Below are 18,316 nucleotides of genomic sequence, written 5' to 3'. Positions count from 1 at the left end.
TAAAAATGTGCATGGAAAATGGGGTTTGAAAATAGGCAGCTCAGGGGCGACTAGGTGGCGCAGTAGATAAAGGATCTGCCCTGGATTCAGGAATACCTGAGTTCAAATCTAGCCTCAGACACTTGACACTTACCAGCTGTGTGACCCTGGGCAAGTCACTTAACCCCCATTGCACCGCAAAAAAAAAAAAGAAAGAAAATAGGCAGCTCAGCATTTAAAAGAACTGCATTGGTCCTATTCGGGGCCAAGCATAAGGGAATAGAAATATGCTGACCATTGAGCCATGAGTCCAGGCAGAATATTATGTTACGGGAGAGGTCTTTTGAGAGAGGCATGGGATTAGACTGTCAAAGCTCCTTCCTTGAGGTTGAACTTCCTGGCAGGTAGGCCACGGGAGGCCTAATGTAGGCAGAAGAAGGTGAAGGTATGGGATCTGGGTCAGGAAGCAGGGGTGCCTTGCTGGTCATGGAGAAGGCCCTAATTGGGGGTAGGGGGAAGGGGCAGGAGATGGAAGAGGTCTTATCTCCCATAAGATAGCTTGGCACTAGAGATGGCCCTGTTGCAAGGCTGTACTGAAGCAAGAAGCATCTGAGACAGTTAACTCATTTGGAGTCAAAGAACCTAAGTTCAATCCTAACTTTCACTGTGTGACCTTGGGAAAGTCACTCAACCTCTGTAGGCCTCAGTTTCGAGTTGGACTAGATGACCTCTACAATTATGAACCTGTGATCATTGCAAAACATGCCAAAATTATTCCAAAATAATATTTTATTGCAAAGACTAAGGACTTTTAAGTAGCAACATCCTAAAACTTAAATAGCATAATTTCTTTGAAGAAGCACTTTTTCTTTAGGTCTTAGCCAAGCACTTACACTATCCAGCATATATTAAGTGCTTAATAAATGTTTTTTTGACTGACTGAAAAACAAATGTGTCCCTAAACTTTCCAGAATCCAGGCATATACCCTAACGGTCACTATAATGTCCAACCACAATCACTTGGAGAGAAGCTTATGAGAACCACCCCAGACTGTGAGAGAGCAGCAGAAACTCTGTAAACTGTCCTAAACATTTCTCTTTTTTATCCTTATAGGCTGAGGGAATGAGACACATTAGCCTTAAACCCAAGACGTTTTCTACACAGTCAACATTAAAGCACTCACTGCCTTTAGGGCTCCATTTCATCAGATACACACAAGCTATCCCCACAACGAAGCCCATCTTCAAAAATGACAAATGTGGCTTCTGTTTGTTCAAAGTCATTGCAGTACTCTCTTCAATTCCATAAAGATGTTGTGATTTGGAGCAATAAGGTATGTGTTCCTTCAACATAATTCTTATCTGGGTAAGATACAAGACACATATGTATACTTACAATGGGACTACTGAAAGCTGCCTGTCTGGAGAGAGATGCATCAGTGGCGCCATCTTCTCCTCCTAGAGCCAAACAGCTCCCAGCCAGATGATTCAAGGACTTGCTTTTCAAAGGCCCATTATTAACTGTCCTGCAGCTGGGTGCTTTCGGTTTTGTTATATTGCTGAGAGAGCCACTAGGGGTCTCTATCAAATCCTCATCTTCAGAGGAAATCTCCTGGTAGGACTCTAGCCTCTTGGCTAATGGAGAGAAATTACATTTGATAATTAGGCTACAAGAAGAATTGCTTGCTTGTTGAATGGCAGACACATTCATTTAAATGTAAAGGTTTTTTTAAATGAAAGAACTATTAGCAAAATGAAGACTTAGATTTTAGCCCACATCTTGCCATAGACTATGAATCTGGATAAGTTACTTATCCTTTCTACAAAGTAAGAATAATAGTCTTGCTCTTATAAGGGTGTCAAGAGAATGAATTAGAACATAAATGAAAGCACGTTGTATCCTCAGAAGGAAAACAGCAATGGAAGCTCTTACATACCAATGTTAAAATCTAAAGCAAATAGCAGCTGATTCTGTATAGTGTGATTGCTCTATTTACTTAGCTCTGGCCCTAGGCCTAGTAATTTAACCTTTCTAGGTTTTAGCTTCCTTAGCTTCACATGCTTCCCTCTGCCTGACCTTATTACTGTCGAAGGCATTGTCATTCTTCTGCTCACATGGGATTGAAACCTAGGTGCCATCTTTGACTCCTCACTCACTCCCCATATCCAGTCTGTTAGCCAGTCCTTCCATTTCTACTTCTTTTGTCTTTTCACTGGCTTTCTTCCATGCCTGGAATGCTCTCCCACCATAATTTTGTCTCTTGCCTTCCTCCCAGTCTCAATTCAAATCTGTACTTCTGCAAGAAGTCTTTTCGGGTCCTCCCTCATCTTTCCCTACCACTGCCAATGCCTTCCCTCTGAGATTGTCTCCAATTTACACTGTCCCTAATGGGGAAGACAACACAGAAACAACTGAGTATAGACAATGTGTGTGCATACATACAAGTACATATGTAGTCATTTCCTTGTCTCCTCCATTAGAGGGCATAGGTTGTTTTTGTCATCCTATGTCTCCCCAGTGTTTAGAAAATTTCCTGGCACATAATGTGTGCTTAATAAACACTTGCTAATCCAATTGACTAAAACAAAGGGTTTGGATTAATTTATTTTAAAGCTTCCTTTGAGCCCTGATTCTGTAAGTCAACGACACCCTTCAATGTATTCCCCCTCAAATTTCATTTGGTTTCACTTTTGCAGCCCAAAATATAGTGAACTCCATTATATAGCAAGTTTGGAGAATGGGGAATTATTGTGAATAGAGCATCACTATGGTGTCTACCTGCATCGCTGCTCTTACCTCCTACCTTTCCCTCCTTTTTCATGAATCCTCCATTCTGGCCAAACCAACCTACTCCTTGTACCACAAACATGCCATGGCCATTTTTTCCTTCACTTATTTGTTTATAGTTCTCCGTGTCTGAAATAACCACCTTACTGCTTTGTGTCTGTTAAGGCCCACCTCTTCCATGTGGCCCTTTACACCACATCCATTCTGAGTGATTTTTTTCTTTAGTAAACTTCTATATTATTGGCCATTAACATTTATCTGACATTTGCTGTTAATGATAGTAACAGATACTTTTCATTTCTAAAACACTTCACAATTTACAAGACATTTTTACATTCATCATCTCATCCAAGACTCATGAAAATCTTATCAGGTAGGTAGTACAAGTTTTAATATCTTTATTTAACAGTTCAGGAAATGGCAGCCAGAGAATGAACGATGTGCCAAATTTATACTTGTTGGCAGTACAGCTGAGATTCAAATTCACTTTTTCTGACTCCAAACCCAGTGCTCTTTTCACTACATTTTGGGGAAAAGGGTGCAGGGCAATGAGGGTTAAGTGACTTGCCCAGGGTCACACAGCTAGTAAGTGTCAAGTGTCTAAGGCCGGAATTGAATTCAGTTCCTCCTGAATCCAGGGCCAGTGCTTTATCCACTAAGCCCCCTAGCTGCCCCTCCCTACTACTTTTCAACAGAAAATGCTACTCTAAGCTGTTATTTAGATTTTTGGTATATTTTATACATTTTACATTTATCTTTTTGTTATAAATTAGTTTGTTCCCCAAACTAATGTTGATGAGCATGTAGGGCAGAGCCAAAACAAACAAAAAGATTCTTGAGTTTGGGGCCTATATCTTATAGCTTAGTCACAAGGATTTAGAATACTACCTTGTACATGCAAACACCCAACAAATATTTATTTTTAATGCTAGTCCTCTGCCACATTTGGATGATTCATCTTTGAAATTAGTATACTACACTCTAATTAACACGAAAACTATCCTGAAATATACTTCAGGATCTTATAACACCTTGTATCATAGTTGTGTGAAAGTTCTGGTCAACAGAATTCTAGATACTTAGCTTTTACTATAAAAACAAGCCTTTTCAGGGGCAGCTAGGTGGCACAGTGGATAAAGCACTGGCCCTGGATTCAGGAGGACCCGAGTTCAAATCTGGATTCAGACACTTGACACTTACTAGCTGTGTGACCCTGGGCAAGTCATTTAACCCTCATTGCCCTGCAAAAATTTTTAAAAATAAAATAAAAATAAAAACAACAAGCCTTTTCCATAGGGAGAATTATAATTATATTAGGGTAGTAATTCGTAAAAAAGGAATCTAATAGAATGTTAATTTAGAACCACAAAGCAGTGAAAGTAGCAAAAGTATCATCATAGAGTCAGAGAAATTTCAGAGTTAGAAGGGCCCTTGGAGACTCAGTGACCATCTAGGCTATTTCGTACCTAAAAATATAATGCATTTAACGCCACACTCAAGAAGTGGCCATTCAGGTTTTGCTTGGAGACCTCTAATGAGGATGAACACACTGTTTCCTGAGGCAGCTCATGCTAGTACTGATGAAAGCAGAAGGAAAACATAACTACATATTGCACCTAGTGTGGCATAATGGCTAGAGAGCTGGCCTTGAAGTCAGTAGGACCTGGGGTAAAATCCTGCCTTTAACACCTACTAGCTCTGCTACTCTGGGTGAGTTGCTTAAACTCCCATTGCTCTAGGCAACTCTCTTAAGCCTAAAAGTGCCAGAGAACCTGCATTCATAGAGGGAGTTTCCTCACCTAGGAGGAACCCAGACCAATGAAATTGCAAATCCAATACCTAGACGTATTCCTATTGCTCCTAGATGAAAAGATATCAGTTTGATGTTTACCAAAAAAAAAAAAAAAGATAATAAGATGTTAATATAACAGGAAGGGGATGTATTTCTTTGCCTCAGTTGGCCTTTGTCTAAAAATGAGGTCCCTTCCCAATTAGTGTTGGGTTCAGTGAAAGATTATTCAGGAATGGAGGGAAGGTGGAATAGTGAGTCAATAAGCATTTATTAAGTATATAATAGCTGCGAGGCAGAGAACACCTAGCCATTATTATAAAATAGGACAAAACTTTTGGAACTAGTCCTCTAATTATGTTTGAATAGCCAAGAGATTAAAGTTTAGTTCAAAGTGCTGTATGGTTCCTTTGCAGAGCTCCTTAATATAGGAGATTTCTTGTTTTCCTATATATTCTAAGCAGAGCATAAAAAAAGGACCAAGAGCTGGTCTTCCCTCATACTAAGTTCTCCAATTTCCTCCTTAATAATTTCCCCCAAAATATTCCCAACACAGAATATAATATTAGGAAGTGGGTTTGTTACAATGGTAAATAGCTGACAGTACTTTTTAATGTTCTTGCAACAAAATTAAATAAATCACAGATCCTTGAAGGAATGAAGTAAGTATCTGAATATGAGAAGGTAGAAAAGCTTCCTAGCTCTCTCAATGAATGCCTTGTCACTAAGGAGCAGGCCTGCTCAATGTCTTGTTCCATTGGCTCACTCATACCAACAGAATCTGGTAGATGCCAGGGTCATATAAAAATCTCTCTTGGATTTATTCAATAATTTCCTTCGTGTTTTTTTTCCTTCTGAATTTAACAAATACCAAATAAAATGGGCATTTACATATAACAGAAGATTGTACGTGAAAATACAGATTGTTATGTACAGCTTGATTTTCTTTTAAATATACGATAAATTCAACATGCGACTTTCAAAGCTGTTGCACTTGTCTACAATTCTCTGGTTTTCCTTGTTGCATTAAAAAAATATGCCTTTCTTTTCTCCCCCTTTTTTTATTGCTAGCTTATCCTTATTCCCTTCTTCCTCTGCCTATCTCCCCCCTCCCCCCCCCCCCCCCCCGCCACATTCCCACTGGGAAAGCAAAACAAAACAAAGTATCTGTAATGAGTACATATATTCAAGGAAAGCACATTCCTACATGCATATTGTCTGAAAATATGTGACTTATTCTGTGCATTAATTTTCTAAGAGTAAAAAGTTGTGTTCATCTGATCTTCTTTCATCGTCTTTCTGATGAAACCTTCACAATTCATTTAATTTCCTTGTAAAAAATCCCCACCATATTGTGTTAAGATCTTTGCTTTGAATGATCAAATTTCAGAGGGAAAACACACGCGGAGAAATACCCACAATGGTCAATAACAATGGTTTGATAAATTCCAGCCATTTAAGTAAAATAAACAACAAAAAATCTCTGGAAAGAAAAGATAAACAGCAACTGATGTTTGTGAAGGCAGCAACAAGGGTATATGAATATGATATTCAATACCTACCATTTTCTTCATGGCAATAATCAAAACCTGCGATACTGCACCTCCGGAAAACCATTTTGTTCTCAGTGAGGGTTCCAGTCTTATCAGAGAAAAGATATTGTATCTGCCCAAGATCCTCAGTAATGTTCAGTGCCCGGCACTGAATGGTAGAATCCATTTTTTCATTATAGAAATCAATGTCACTTTGAATAAAATAGATTTGGCCTAGTTTGACAATTTCAATGGAGACGTAGAGAGAGATGGGAATCAATACCTAACAAAGCAAAGCAAACAACTGTAAGAAACTGAGGGAAGGAATTTGGTAACAACATGATCCTACATTCATAGCAAGTGGGATAGATGTTACCTGTAATAAGATAATCATGGTCCAAAACATATAGAAACCTGCCAATGCTGGTGATAAGTTATGTCCATCTGATTCAGGCATGTTAAAAAACGGAACAGCCTCATATCTGCTCAGCCATATTCCATGACCTTGAAAACAAATGCACACACAAAAAGGATTAGACAACTCTTACACAGTTCTTCATTCCTGTCCTCAGCTTCAGGCATAAAAGACTGGTTGTGTATCATGGCTGAGTTTTATGTATTTTCTTTTTTGGCAGTATGCAAGGGAGGGAAAAAAACTACAAAAACTTCTATGGGTTTGTCTGTTGAATCAAGATTCTGAAGTTCTGCTCATGCCAACCCATGGATTCACTGAATTCTTTACTTCAGCTTTTCTAGGGTCAAAAATGATATCTAATAAGAGGAAAGAAAAAGAATGACTGTGTCTAGTAAGATATTCTGAGAGATGGTTATTCCACTAATGCACAAATGTCAAGAATTCTCAAATAGCACATTTTAAACAAGTTTATTTATAATACTTCCTTGAAGATAACTATCTCTAGATACAAGATATGTGTAATTTAAAATTATGGAGAAAAGTGCTAAACACAACCAGAGGGAACTATATCAACTTACCTAATGCACCAGTAAAACACATTGAGATAAGAAGCAGGACACACCAGAGGATATCAGTGTTTGCTCTTCTCTCTAACTTACTACGCTTGTAACGAGGTCCGCTATTGTTCAACATCGCTTTAGTTTCATGACCTGGGTAGATAGATAAGAGAGGATATTTCACTGTTCCTTGTAGAGACATTTAAATCAAGTAACAGATATTGCACTAAGAAAATGCTTTCTTTTTTTCTTTTCTTTTCTTTTTTTTTTTTTTGTGGGGCAGTGGGGTTTAAGTGACTTGCCCAGGGTCACACAGCTAGTAAGTGTCAAGTGCCTGAGGTCGGATTTGAACTCAGGTACTCCTGAATCCAGGGCCAGTGCTTTATCCACTGCGCCACCTAGTTGCCCCCCAAGAAAATGCTCTTTCATCAAGATCTGGAAACAAAAAAATAAATAAATAACTTTCTTAATTCTGCTCCCTCCACATTCACCTAGGAAAAGATGAGCCAAAGATAATAACCTAACAGAAAATATCTTCCTATTTGACAGAATGATATTTGGACAATTGCACTTTAAATCAAAAAAGGAGATTAAAATACTTGTTTTATAACATGTGAGACAATTAAAGAACAAAAGTTTAACCCACTGCATAAACCACAATGCAACCACAGCCTCTGTATTTCTAATGGTGCATCCTCTAAGTAATAAATTTTCTTTACTGAGACCAATGCGTTCCTTGCTTGGATGTTCTCTATAAGAAGTAAACACTGATTGATTTTCAATAGCAACAGGATTTAAAGTGATATTCCAATAGCAGGTTCCAACTAGGCTTTGACTTTAGAAAAATGCATAGTAAAGGACTTGGAAATAATTATGATTCTTAAATACCAACCAGGAGCCAGATACACAAATTTTTTAATCCATTTGTTTTTTCCTCATTCAGGGTTACTGGCTTTATTCTGAAAAGTGGTAGGTTAAGGCTCTCCATGATATCTGCTATTAATTAGCATGTTTCTAATAATGAGCAGATATACTAAGAAAAAAAAACAGTAGAAGAATTTCTAAATTTTATAGCTCTAAAATTCTATGAGTGTAATATTATTCACCACTCATAATTAGAGGAAGGAAAGTTCATGTTTACAAACATATTTAAGTTTCCTATAAAATCATGCTCAGTTTCAGATTCAAAATGGAGTTTCAAAAAAGTCATATTTGCTGCTGAGAAGAAGGGGTATCATCATTGTTCATGGATGGCAAGACATCTTTGCACAATGAGAAAAAAAGAGCACTGATCTTATCAACACATTTTTTAATAATATATAAAATAAACCAAGACCTCTGCTGAGATTTAATATCACAATCCACATATTTGTCAATTAGCCTGACAATTTTTAGATAAACCACAGATAAATATGTGTGTGTATGTGTGGTGCATGTGTGTGAATGTGTATGTATATATCCCCTCCACAGATATACAGAAATACCTATTATATTATGTTTTCATTTAAATAGCATTTATAAAGTATACTGTGCAAGTCTCAGCATCAGATTCTGGGATTCAAAGACAAAAATAAAATAGTAATTTATTTTCCCGTAAGGAACTTCTGTTCCACACCACAATATGTACATAGACAAGGACACAGAAATGAAGAGTGTGTAGGATGGAATCACTTGGCATAAGTTTGGAAGGTAGGATAGAGCCAGATTTTGAAAGGTTTAAATGCAAAACATAAGCTTTTATTTAGCCTATCGGACAATAGGGAGATACTGTAGTTTCTTGAGAATAGGAGTAACATTAGGAGACCTAGTGCTTAAGGAATATTATTTGGCAGCTGTGTGAAGATAGATTGAAGAAGCAGCGAAAAAATGGAGAGGATACAGCAATAGTCCAGTGGAGAAGTGAGGAGGGGGATGGACTAAGATGTTGGCCCTGGTGAGCAGAGAGGAGACATGGATTTGTACAAGGTTCTACGTTCTTATCCTTATACCGAATGGCATAGCTTTCAAGTATTCTTTGAAATGAAAGTCTTTTTTTTTTAAGATCGGATCTAGATATGTGGTTTCCTTGGTTTAGGGAACTCTTGAGTGAAGAAACTGCCTTTATCAATGCAGGTCTATCCCTCTTTTGTGACTTATAAGCTTAGAAGTTGCCTAGAGCACAGAGGTGTCAAACGGGTAGCCCTGGCCCACAACAGTGGAAGTGTGGCCTGAACCAGGTTAAAATGAAATTGGGAAATATTTAACAAAATAAAGAAAAATACACTTGTCACTATTTGTGGTTCTCTAGGTCAATATGCACCTGCAGGGATCCTTGTGTACATTTTAGTGGCCCCTGTTTTCCTCTTGAGCTTGACATGACTGGCCTGGACTACTGGGAGGTCAGGCCATTTGCCCAGGATCACAAAGCCAGGTGTGAGAGGTGAAACTTGAATTCAGGTCTTTGTAGCTTCAAGACCAGCTCTCTATCTGTGGCACCACTGCTTCATTATCATGACAATAATAAAACAGATAACCCCAAGGCCCTCCTGCTTCTCCCTTTTCCCAATAAAAATAAGTCCTGAATTACTTACAGAAACCCACGAAATCTGTTTGAGGTCATTATTAGGACTTTCACATTCTATCCGACTAGAAACTTCTCAGGATCAACTTCAGAGTCCTAAAGTCACAAAACAAAACAAAAACCAGTTCTGGTCTAAAACACAGATTTGTAAGAACTCTATCAATATTCACATTTACCCAGTACCCTGGGAGGCATTAAGGACAAAGTTGACAATCCTCTATCTACCCAAGGGTTCCCATAATCTGATGCTATCCTTCCTTTCTTACACAGCACAGTGCCTGGCATGTATAGGTGTTTAATAAACACTTTGTCGATTTATTGATTCATTTCTAGCCTTAGCCAATAAAACTTCCCTCCATGCACTCTATGTCCTATCCAATTTGAGATACTCACTACTTTCCCTCAGTACCTTCCATTTTCCTGCATTCAAGCTTTTGCTTGGGTGATTTCCTATGCCTGAAATGCCATCTCCCCATCTGTTGAATTCTTACATATACACTTTAAAACCCAATTCAAATCCTACCTTCTTAAGGAATCTATCCCTATTTCTCCTTTACCTCTCTTCTCCTTGCATTGGTAATAGGTAATAATTTTTTTTCTACCTTTGACCCTCACATTATACTTTTCTTCCACATCTCTTACCAATTGTATCCTATACTATATCTGTTATGATAATGTGTGTTATAATTCCATACTAGATTGAAAGTTCCATGAAAGCAGGAATTAAGCTTTATCTAAACTCGGATCACCTCTCACTGATGCAAACAGCAACTGATCTGCAACTTATGGTCTTAGAGAATGTCCTGGGAGCACTGAGAGGTTAAGTGATTTATTTACCCAGTGCCACATAGCCAGCAGGTGCCAGTCATTACTTAGTTTTCTAAAACTACAGAGTTCCTTTAGGTCAGCACTTGAAGTACACTTCAATTTGTGATTCCATTTGCATACAATTTTTCAGGAACACATCCCATTAGCATCACCAAATCATAGATTTAGAGTTGGGAAGGTGTACAACCCTCTCACTTCCCGATAAAGAACCTGAACATTAGAGAAATTTAGTACATGTTCAAGGTCACAAAAGGTTCTAAGAGAGAATATTTGAGCCAAGGTCTTCTGTATATGGGCTCCTGGACTGGAGTCGGGAAGACATGGATTCAAAACCTACATCAGATACTCAATAGATTTGTGTCTCTGAGCAATCACTTATTTTCTATATACCTCAATTTCTTCTTATGTCAGAGTGAACAGGGGTGTTGGATTCTATGGCCTCTAAAGTCCCTTCTAGTCTATGAGTCATGAAATCTGGTTTTGTTTTGGGGTTTTTTTTGTGGCTCTATGCCATATTATCTCCCCCATTGTGTGCATCGAAGTCTGTGTGGATTAACATTCAACTCCAAAAAGCTCTTAAAAAATTTGTACTTGTTTCTTCAGCTGTCAGAAGCAATAGTAAAGCCTGCCATTCCATACGTTGTGAGAATGGATTAATTTATCCTGAATTGAAATATGCCAGGTACTGTGAATTAACAAGAAGTTACCCATTGGAATACATCACTTCACCTGCTCTGCATATCCTCGAACCACCTCCCTCTGTTTTAAATTACTTTCTCCATTCAAGACTAGAAGTCTCAATGTGACAGATTCCATCTGGATCAGTGGAAAAACAGCAAGACTATATCTGCAGGAATGATCTCATTACAGGAAAAGGCGAATAAAGTCCCCAACAGTGACATCTTTCCAGCAGCGTTCTAATTACTTCTTATCTTTCCTAAAGTTTAAACATATTCAAAAAGAAAATAAATCAAGCTTTAAAGTCAATGAAGCGTGCATTTTAATTAAAATTTCTATTTTTCAAAGTGCTAGGAGAAAGCTTAGTGGTGTACCACAGAAAGGAAGACAGGATTATTGGATACTCCTCTTAGGGATTTAGTTGTAACAACTACTAAAACCCTTTTCAACTTTCCTCTCAGGGATTTTTAAATTTAACAACATAACAAGACAATCTAAGCAAACCAATTAAAGCCATAATTTAAATAAGGTTTTTATCTAAAATTACCAAATAGTTCTTGTCACAGGATACCAGGTATATAGTAAAATATATGGTAAATGTAAAAAAGAAGTTCAGACTAGAGAACTGAGCAGGGGATAAAATGCACTGATTAGTCCTTTGACATCCCATACAAATCAAAATTCTAACACAATTTAGTTTACAAAGAATTCTTAAAGGTAAGTCATAGATTAATCCTTGTCAAAAATAACTAAATCTACTTACCATTAACATTTTAAAAAATATCTATTTATTTATAATAATAATAAACACTTTTATTTAAAAGTTTTGAGTTCCAAATCAAACCCTCCTACCCATCCTCCCTCCCCGCTTCCCTGAGGCAATAAGCAATCAGATAAATGGATTAAACCTGTGCAGTATGAAAACATTACCAAATTAGTCATTTTGTATAAGAAAACTTGAATAAAAGGAAAAATGACAAAGTAAAAAATAACATGCTTTAGTCTATGTTCAGTCATATCAGTTCTTTCTTAGAGGTGGATAGTACGCTTTATCATTAGTTCTTTGGAATTGTCTTGGATCATTGTATTGCTGAGCACAGTTAAGTCATTCACAGTTCTTCACTGAACAATATCACTGTCACTGTGAACAACGTTCTCCTGGATCTGCTCCCTTCACTATACATCAGATCATATGAAATCATCCTGTTTATCATCACATACCACAGTTTTTTTTAGTCATTCCCCAATTGAAGGGCATTCCTTTAATTTCCAAATCTTAGCCACCACAAAAGAGCTGCTATAAATATTTCTGTATAGATAGGTCTTTTTCTCTTTGTGGGAATGTCTTTGAGATATAACCTAGCAGTTGTATTGCTGGATCAAAGGGTATGCACAGTTTGATAGCCCTTTGGACATCATTCCAAATTCTCTCCAGAATGTCTGGACATGTTCACAACTCCACCAACAGTGGATTAGTGTCCCAGTTTTCCCACACCCCCTCCAACATCCAATATTTTCCTATTTTTTCTTATTTGCCACTCTGATAGGTGTGAGGTGATACCTCAGAATTGTTTTAATTTGCATTTCTTTAATCAAAAGTCATCTAAAGCATTTTTATATGACTACAGATAGCTTTGATTTCTTTGTCTAAAAACTGCGTGTTCATATCTCTAGACTATTTATCAATTGGGGAATGACTTATGTTTTTATATACCATTAACTATTGACTAAATTCCTGCCAAGGAAAAGAGACGGTGTGGACTCACCTTAACTAGCTGGTATGGTGCAGCAAAGACAGTGAGCCTTAGAGTCAGAAAGACCTGGATTCAAGGAATGCCCTTGGCTTATACTTGGTGGTATAAGTGACCCTGGGCAGATCACTTAACCTGCCAGGACATCCCCCCCCCCCCACCGCAGGCAACTCTCTAAGATTCTCTAAAACACAGAGCAGGTTTTGATTTGCTTTGGGAGAGGTAGGTTCCACACTGGGTGTTACCAATGAAGTCTCAGGTCTGGTTCCAAATAATAATGCAGAAAATTTAGCCAAAAACCATGGTGGAAATTCTGTTCAGTAGCATTTTCCTCATAGTGGAATAAGGAAGTCATGTGAAAGAACATCTTATTATTTAGCTAATTAACACCAACTCACAAACTATAAACTTCTAAATATGACAGCGGGATTCTTCTAACCCTATCTAAAATTTTAAAATTGTTTGGTTCCAATAAGGTTTATTTTAAATGCAAACCATTTCATGTTATTAAGTTTATGGGATTAAATACTCAATTTTCATATCAAATTAGCCTAAATGCAAAGTTTAATCCCTAGGCAAGCTTAGGAAAACAACCAAAATGGCATATGAGCCAATTAAGGATGCTCCCTTTCAATCATGAAAAACGCATATTAGCCTTCTAGAGCTGCATAAATTAAGTCAGCAGAATTTGTTTTAAAATTAAGAACATGGGCAGCTAGGTGGTGCAGTGGATAAAGCACCAGCCCTGGATTCAGGAGGACCGAATTCAAATCCAGCCTCAGACACTTGACACTATACTAGCTGTGTGACCCTGGGCAAGTCACTTAACCCTCATTGCCCCCGCCCTCAAAGAAATAATAAATTAAGAAACAATTCCAAAATTTTCAGAGCCAAATTTAATGATTCAGTAAGCCATATTAAAAGGTGCTTTCACACAAACATAATTTTGTATATTTTTATTTATCATCAAAACAACTAAAGGAAGGGAAGGAAACAAATGAAAGAAAGAAAATGAAGGAAAGAAACGGTATTTATTAAGTGCTTACTATGTGTAAAGGATTACGATGAAAATTGCTATCCACCTCCAGAGAAAGAACTGATGGAGTTTGAATGCAGATAAAGGCATACTTTAAAACTTACCTTCTTTTTCTTTTTTATTTATTTATTGTTTTTGTCTGTTTTCTTCACGACATGACTAATATGGAAATGTTTTGCATGACTGCACATATATAACCTATATCAAATTGGGTGCCTTCTCAATGAGGGGGTAGAAAAGGAAGAATTGGAGAGAATCTGGAACTCAATTTTAAAAAAAGAATATTAAAAATTGTTTTACTGTAATTGAAAAAATATTTTTAAAAAGATTTCTTGAGAAAAAGGACCTTGAGAGATTATCTACCTCACACCAGCCCCCACCTCGCCCTTATCTTTAAGCAACATGACATCAGAAAATGAGGTAAGGAACTATACTAGAGTTTCCCCTACATTCTTGGTTCATGTTGTGCTTAGCATCTCAGTAGTCTTTTCATGGTGTCCCTAAGCTAAAATAAATACCTAACAGGTCCAAACAACATAATAAATATTTACATCATAACAATTTAATAGCCATTTGAAAAGATGATATACATAAATTGAAAGAAAAAGTAATATTTTAGTTCATTCTTATATAGTAGCGATTACTAATGAGATAATAAAAGTAGTGTTTATATAGTGATTTAAAGTTTACAAAGTACTTTTAAATATTATGTCATTTTATCCTCACAACCACCATGGAAGGTAGGTGCTATGATTCATTCAAAAACATTAATAAGAACCTACTTATGTGCCAGGCTGCTAAGTGCTAGGAATACAAAAAGAAAAAAGAATGAAAGTCCCTGTCCTCAAAGATCTTGCTATCTAATGGAGGAAGACAACATACAAAAAGAAGGTGAAGGGTTAGGGAGAAAATGATGAAGAGATGGCTGACCTCAGCTCCCTCCTTAAATTAATTTTCTGATTATCCCTGTTTTACAGATGAGGAAACTGAGGTAGACAGAAGTTAAGTGACTTGCCTAGGGTCACACAGCTAGTAAGTATAAGAGGCCAGATTTGAATTAAGGTTTTCCAGACTCCAGGTCCAACATACGCCACCTAATTGCCTCAGTATTTGTTTTGGGCACTGTACAACTTCTCAAACCTCAGAATGAGATTGGATAACATAACTCTCATTTCCCAGTTCACATTGTTTTTTTGCTTGGCACTTCCTTTTTTTCCCCAGCAATTGCTGAAAATCTGGCTTCACAAACATATTGATGTTCAGTCATTTGATTCTTTGTGAGCCCATCTGGGAATTTCTTGGCCAAGGTAGTAAAATGGTTTGCAATTTCCTTCTCTGGCTCATTTTACAGATGACAAAACTGAGGTAAACAAAGTCAAATGACTCGCACAGGGTCACACAGCTATAAGTGTCTGAGGCCAGATTTGAACTCAGGAAGATGAGTCTTCTGACTCCAGCCCAACACTCTATCCACCGTGCCACCCAGCTGGCCCCATGTTTGTAAACATATGATATCACAAAATAGGAATAGTATTCACAAATTGGGGTTCACTGAGTTTTAGGACTCAGTAGTGGATCTGCTGCATTTTGCTAGAAAATTTAATATAACCTGGGTCTGACAGGCAATTTGCTTTTGTTAGTGGGGTCAAACACAAAGAGAAACAGGGGACACCCAACTGTACATAAGAATCCCTGCGGGCAGCAAATTCATTTACAGTAACACCTTTTGATATTATCTATGTTCTATTGTATTTTTACTTTCTTTATTATTTCCTAATACATTTAATCTTGTGTGGGTGGGCCAGGACCACAGTGAGTTTGACACAGTGTTTGCTTTCTCTAGGCTTCAACAACTCTAAAAGAATCCTACCAGCTAACTCTCTTATTATGCAAATGAAATTCTAAATTTATCACAGGGCTGTGCACATTATAGGGACTTACATATTTTACCAATTACTGAGTGTTCTATCCTAACCTTCATTAGATGCTAACATGTCAATCAGTTTTCATCCTATATTTATTTCTCCTCCCTTTACCTAAATTTCTTTAAAAAGTTATCTACAAAAAAAAAACCACACACACACACACACACACAAAGTTATCCACACCCTACTCCCCCACTTCCTCTTCTCACTCTTTTCTAAACCCTTTGCAATCTTCAACCTCATTATTTAATTGAAACTGCTCTTCCCAAAGTTAATAATGATCATTCAACAGCCCTATCTAATGACTTCTTTTTAATCTGCATTCTTTTTTACCTATTTGTGTTATTTGACCCTATTAACCATCTTCCCTACCTGGATACTTTCTCCTTGTTGAGCTTTTGTGACATCCATTTCTCCTGGTTTTTTTCCCCCACCTGTCTGAACAACCCTTCTCAACCTTTTCGCTGTATCGTCATCTGTGACATGCAACACTGGGGGGCCCCCTAACCCTCTTTTCATTTCTCTTTATACTTTGTTACTTTATGATCTCATTATTTCCCATGAGATTTCTGTATCTTTTCAATGCAGATGACTTTTAGGTATATTTATCCAGCCCTCTTCTCTCATGAACCCAAGGCCCATAGCACCATCTATCTGCCTGTTGGATACTCTGAGCCACAATCAGTAAGTATCTTAAACTCAACATGTTTAAATGAAAACTCATTATGTTTCTCCCCCAATCCTCCTCTCTTTTTTAATTTCCTATCCTCTTGAGGATACCACCATCTGTCCAATGACCCAAGTTAGCAATCTCAGTTTGCTCAAACTCCTTTTTCTCACCCTCATATAACTAATAAATTGCTAAATCTTGTCATTTCTGTTTTTTACATTTCTATATACGTCCTATCTTTCCAATCTTACATTCTATTTCCCTCTGTGCTCTCTACAATCCAGTAATATTGGCCTATTTGCTATTCTTCCAACATAATACTCCCATCTCCAGTCTCTATGCCTTTGCACTGGCTAGTCCTTCTGCCTAGAATGCTCTTCCTCCCCCTTCCAATTCTTAGAATCCTTGGCTTCCTAGAAGACTCAGGTCGAGCTTAACCTACAGTAGGAGACCTTTTCTGTCACATCCCCACAACTGCTAGAACCATGTCTTCTAAGGTTACCTTCTAACTATTGTGCATTATCTTGTATCTTGATTTTCACATGTTGTCTACCCATTAGAATATCAGGGAAGGGCCCTTTTCTGTTGTCTGTCGTTTTTTCTTTACATCCCAGTGCTTAGTGTCCTGCAGATAATCAGCACTTCATAAATGCTTACTGATTGCTGAATTTATTAGCTAAAGCCCAAACTCCAGTTAATGGCTTTGGTTAACCAGTTAGCCATAATAAGCTGGAGATGACTAGAAAAGCAAATAAAACTTCATAACATTACCATTTCAAGATTAGCATCATCTGAGACCATCAGCCTTTAGTATGAAAACTCGGGTAATACCTAAAAGTGTACTGATATGCTTAACAACTAACTCTTTGAAAATTTCTATTTTAAATTGAATTTGCATTATTAACATTTTCTCCATCACTTCTTAAGTTTAGACAATCACACAAAACAATAAATCGAGCCCTGATTTCTTTGCTGATTCCAAGGTGTAAATGTTCACACAAAAAGTTAATAACTGGCTTTCTCTAGCTTGTACAAGTAACTTACAACACCCTGCTTTGCCACCCCCAGTTCTGGCACCTAAAGAGAAACTGTAAACTATTTGGAAAACATGATTTCCCTAAAATGGTTCATTCCCTGAGGGTTCCTGAGAGACAAAACATTATATATCACTTTCTGAGTTGAACCCTCCCTCCCACCCCAGGTAAAGATCTGGTATTAAACAATAAAGATATTTATATTAGCTTTGGAACACAGATTCAAACAACTTTGAAACAAATGCTGTCATTGGTTTGCATAATCTACTAAAACAGCAAACTTTTTATTCAAGAGAAAAACTGGAGGTTAGCTTGGTAAAAAAAAAATAAAGTATCTTAAAAGTAGCTACAATTCAGCCTTTGAACATCATATATATAGAATGTACAAATTTCATGGAAGATACACATCATAGACTATTGCTCTAAAGATGTGATCATTATATTGATTTTTAAAGCATTTCGTCAGTAATTGTACCTATTAATTTTCATAGCACCTTTTGTAATAGATGCTTGAGCTCACTTAAGACACCTAATAAAACTTCTTTATTGTGCACATATGACTGATATCACATAAGGTAAATTCAAAGAAAATACTATTGGTCTGTAGAGACATGATATAGTGAGAAAACAATCCTCCCTGGTTAATAAGCACACTATACACAATTGCCATACCTTGTGTAGTAACATCAAAAAGTTATTACTCTCTTCATTGTAGTGTCTCTGTGTTTATCTATCTAGTCATATATAATATATACAATATCTTTAAGGGGAATA

General features: G+C 37.2%; 1 protein-coding gene across 1 annotated transcript in view; it reads right to left on the bottom strand.

Moving 5' to 3' along the window:
• Window positions 1–18,316, bottom strand: part of ATP10D (ATPase phospholipid transporting 10D (putative)) — a 120,245-nt gene that overhangs the window by 44,774 nt on the left and 57,155 nt on the right. Inside the window, 12 exon segments of the mRNA XM_043973262.1 lie at window positions 1,376–1,614; window positions 6,119–6,371; window positions 6,465–6,592; window positions 7,082–7,224; window positions 7,716–7,811; window positions 9,631–9,650; window positions 9,652–9,689; window positions 9,692–9,716; window positions 11,178–11,228; window positions 11,230–11,280; window positions 11,282–11,320; window positions 11,322–11,385. Coding sequence (XP_043829197.1) covers window positions 1,376–1,614; window positions 6,119–6,371; window positions 6,465–6,592; window positions 7,082–7,224; window positions 7,716–7,811; window positions 9,631–9,650; window positions 9,652–9,689; window positions 9,692–9,716; window positions 11,178–11,228; window positions 11,230–11,280; window positions 11,282–11,320; window positions 11,322–11,385 — 1,147 coding nt within the window.

The sequence above is a fragment of the Dromiciops gliroides genome, chromosome 6 (genome assembly GCF_019393635.1).
Source record: "Dromiciops gliroides isolate mDroGli1 chromosome 6, mDroGli1.pri, whole genome shotgun sequence".
NCBI classification, from domain to species: Eukaryota; Metazoa; Chordata; class Mammalia; order Microbiotheria; family Microbiotheriidae; genus Dromiciops; species Dromiciops gliroides.
This window is presented reverse-complemented; position numbering and strand designations above follow the sequence as displayed.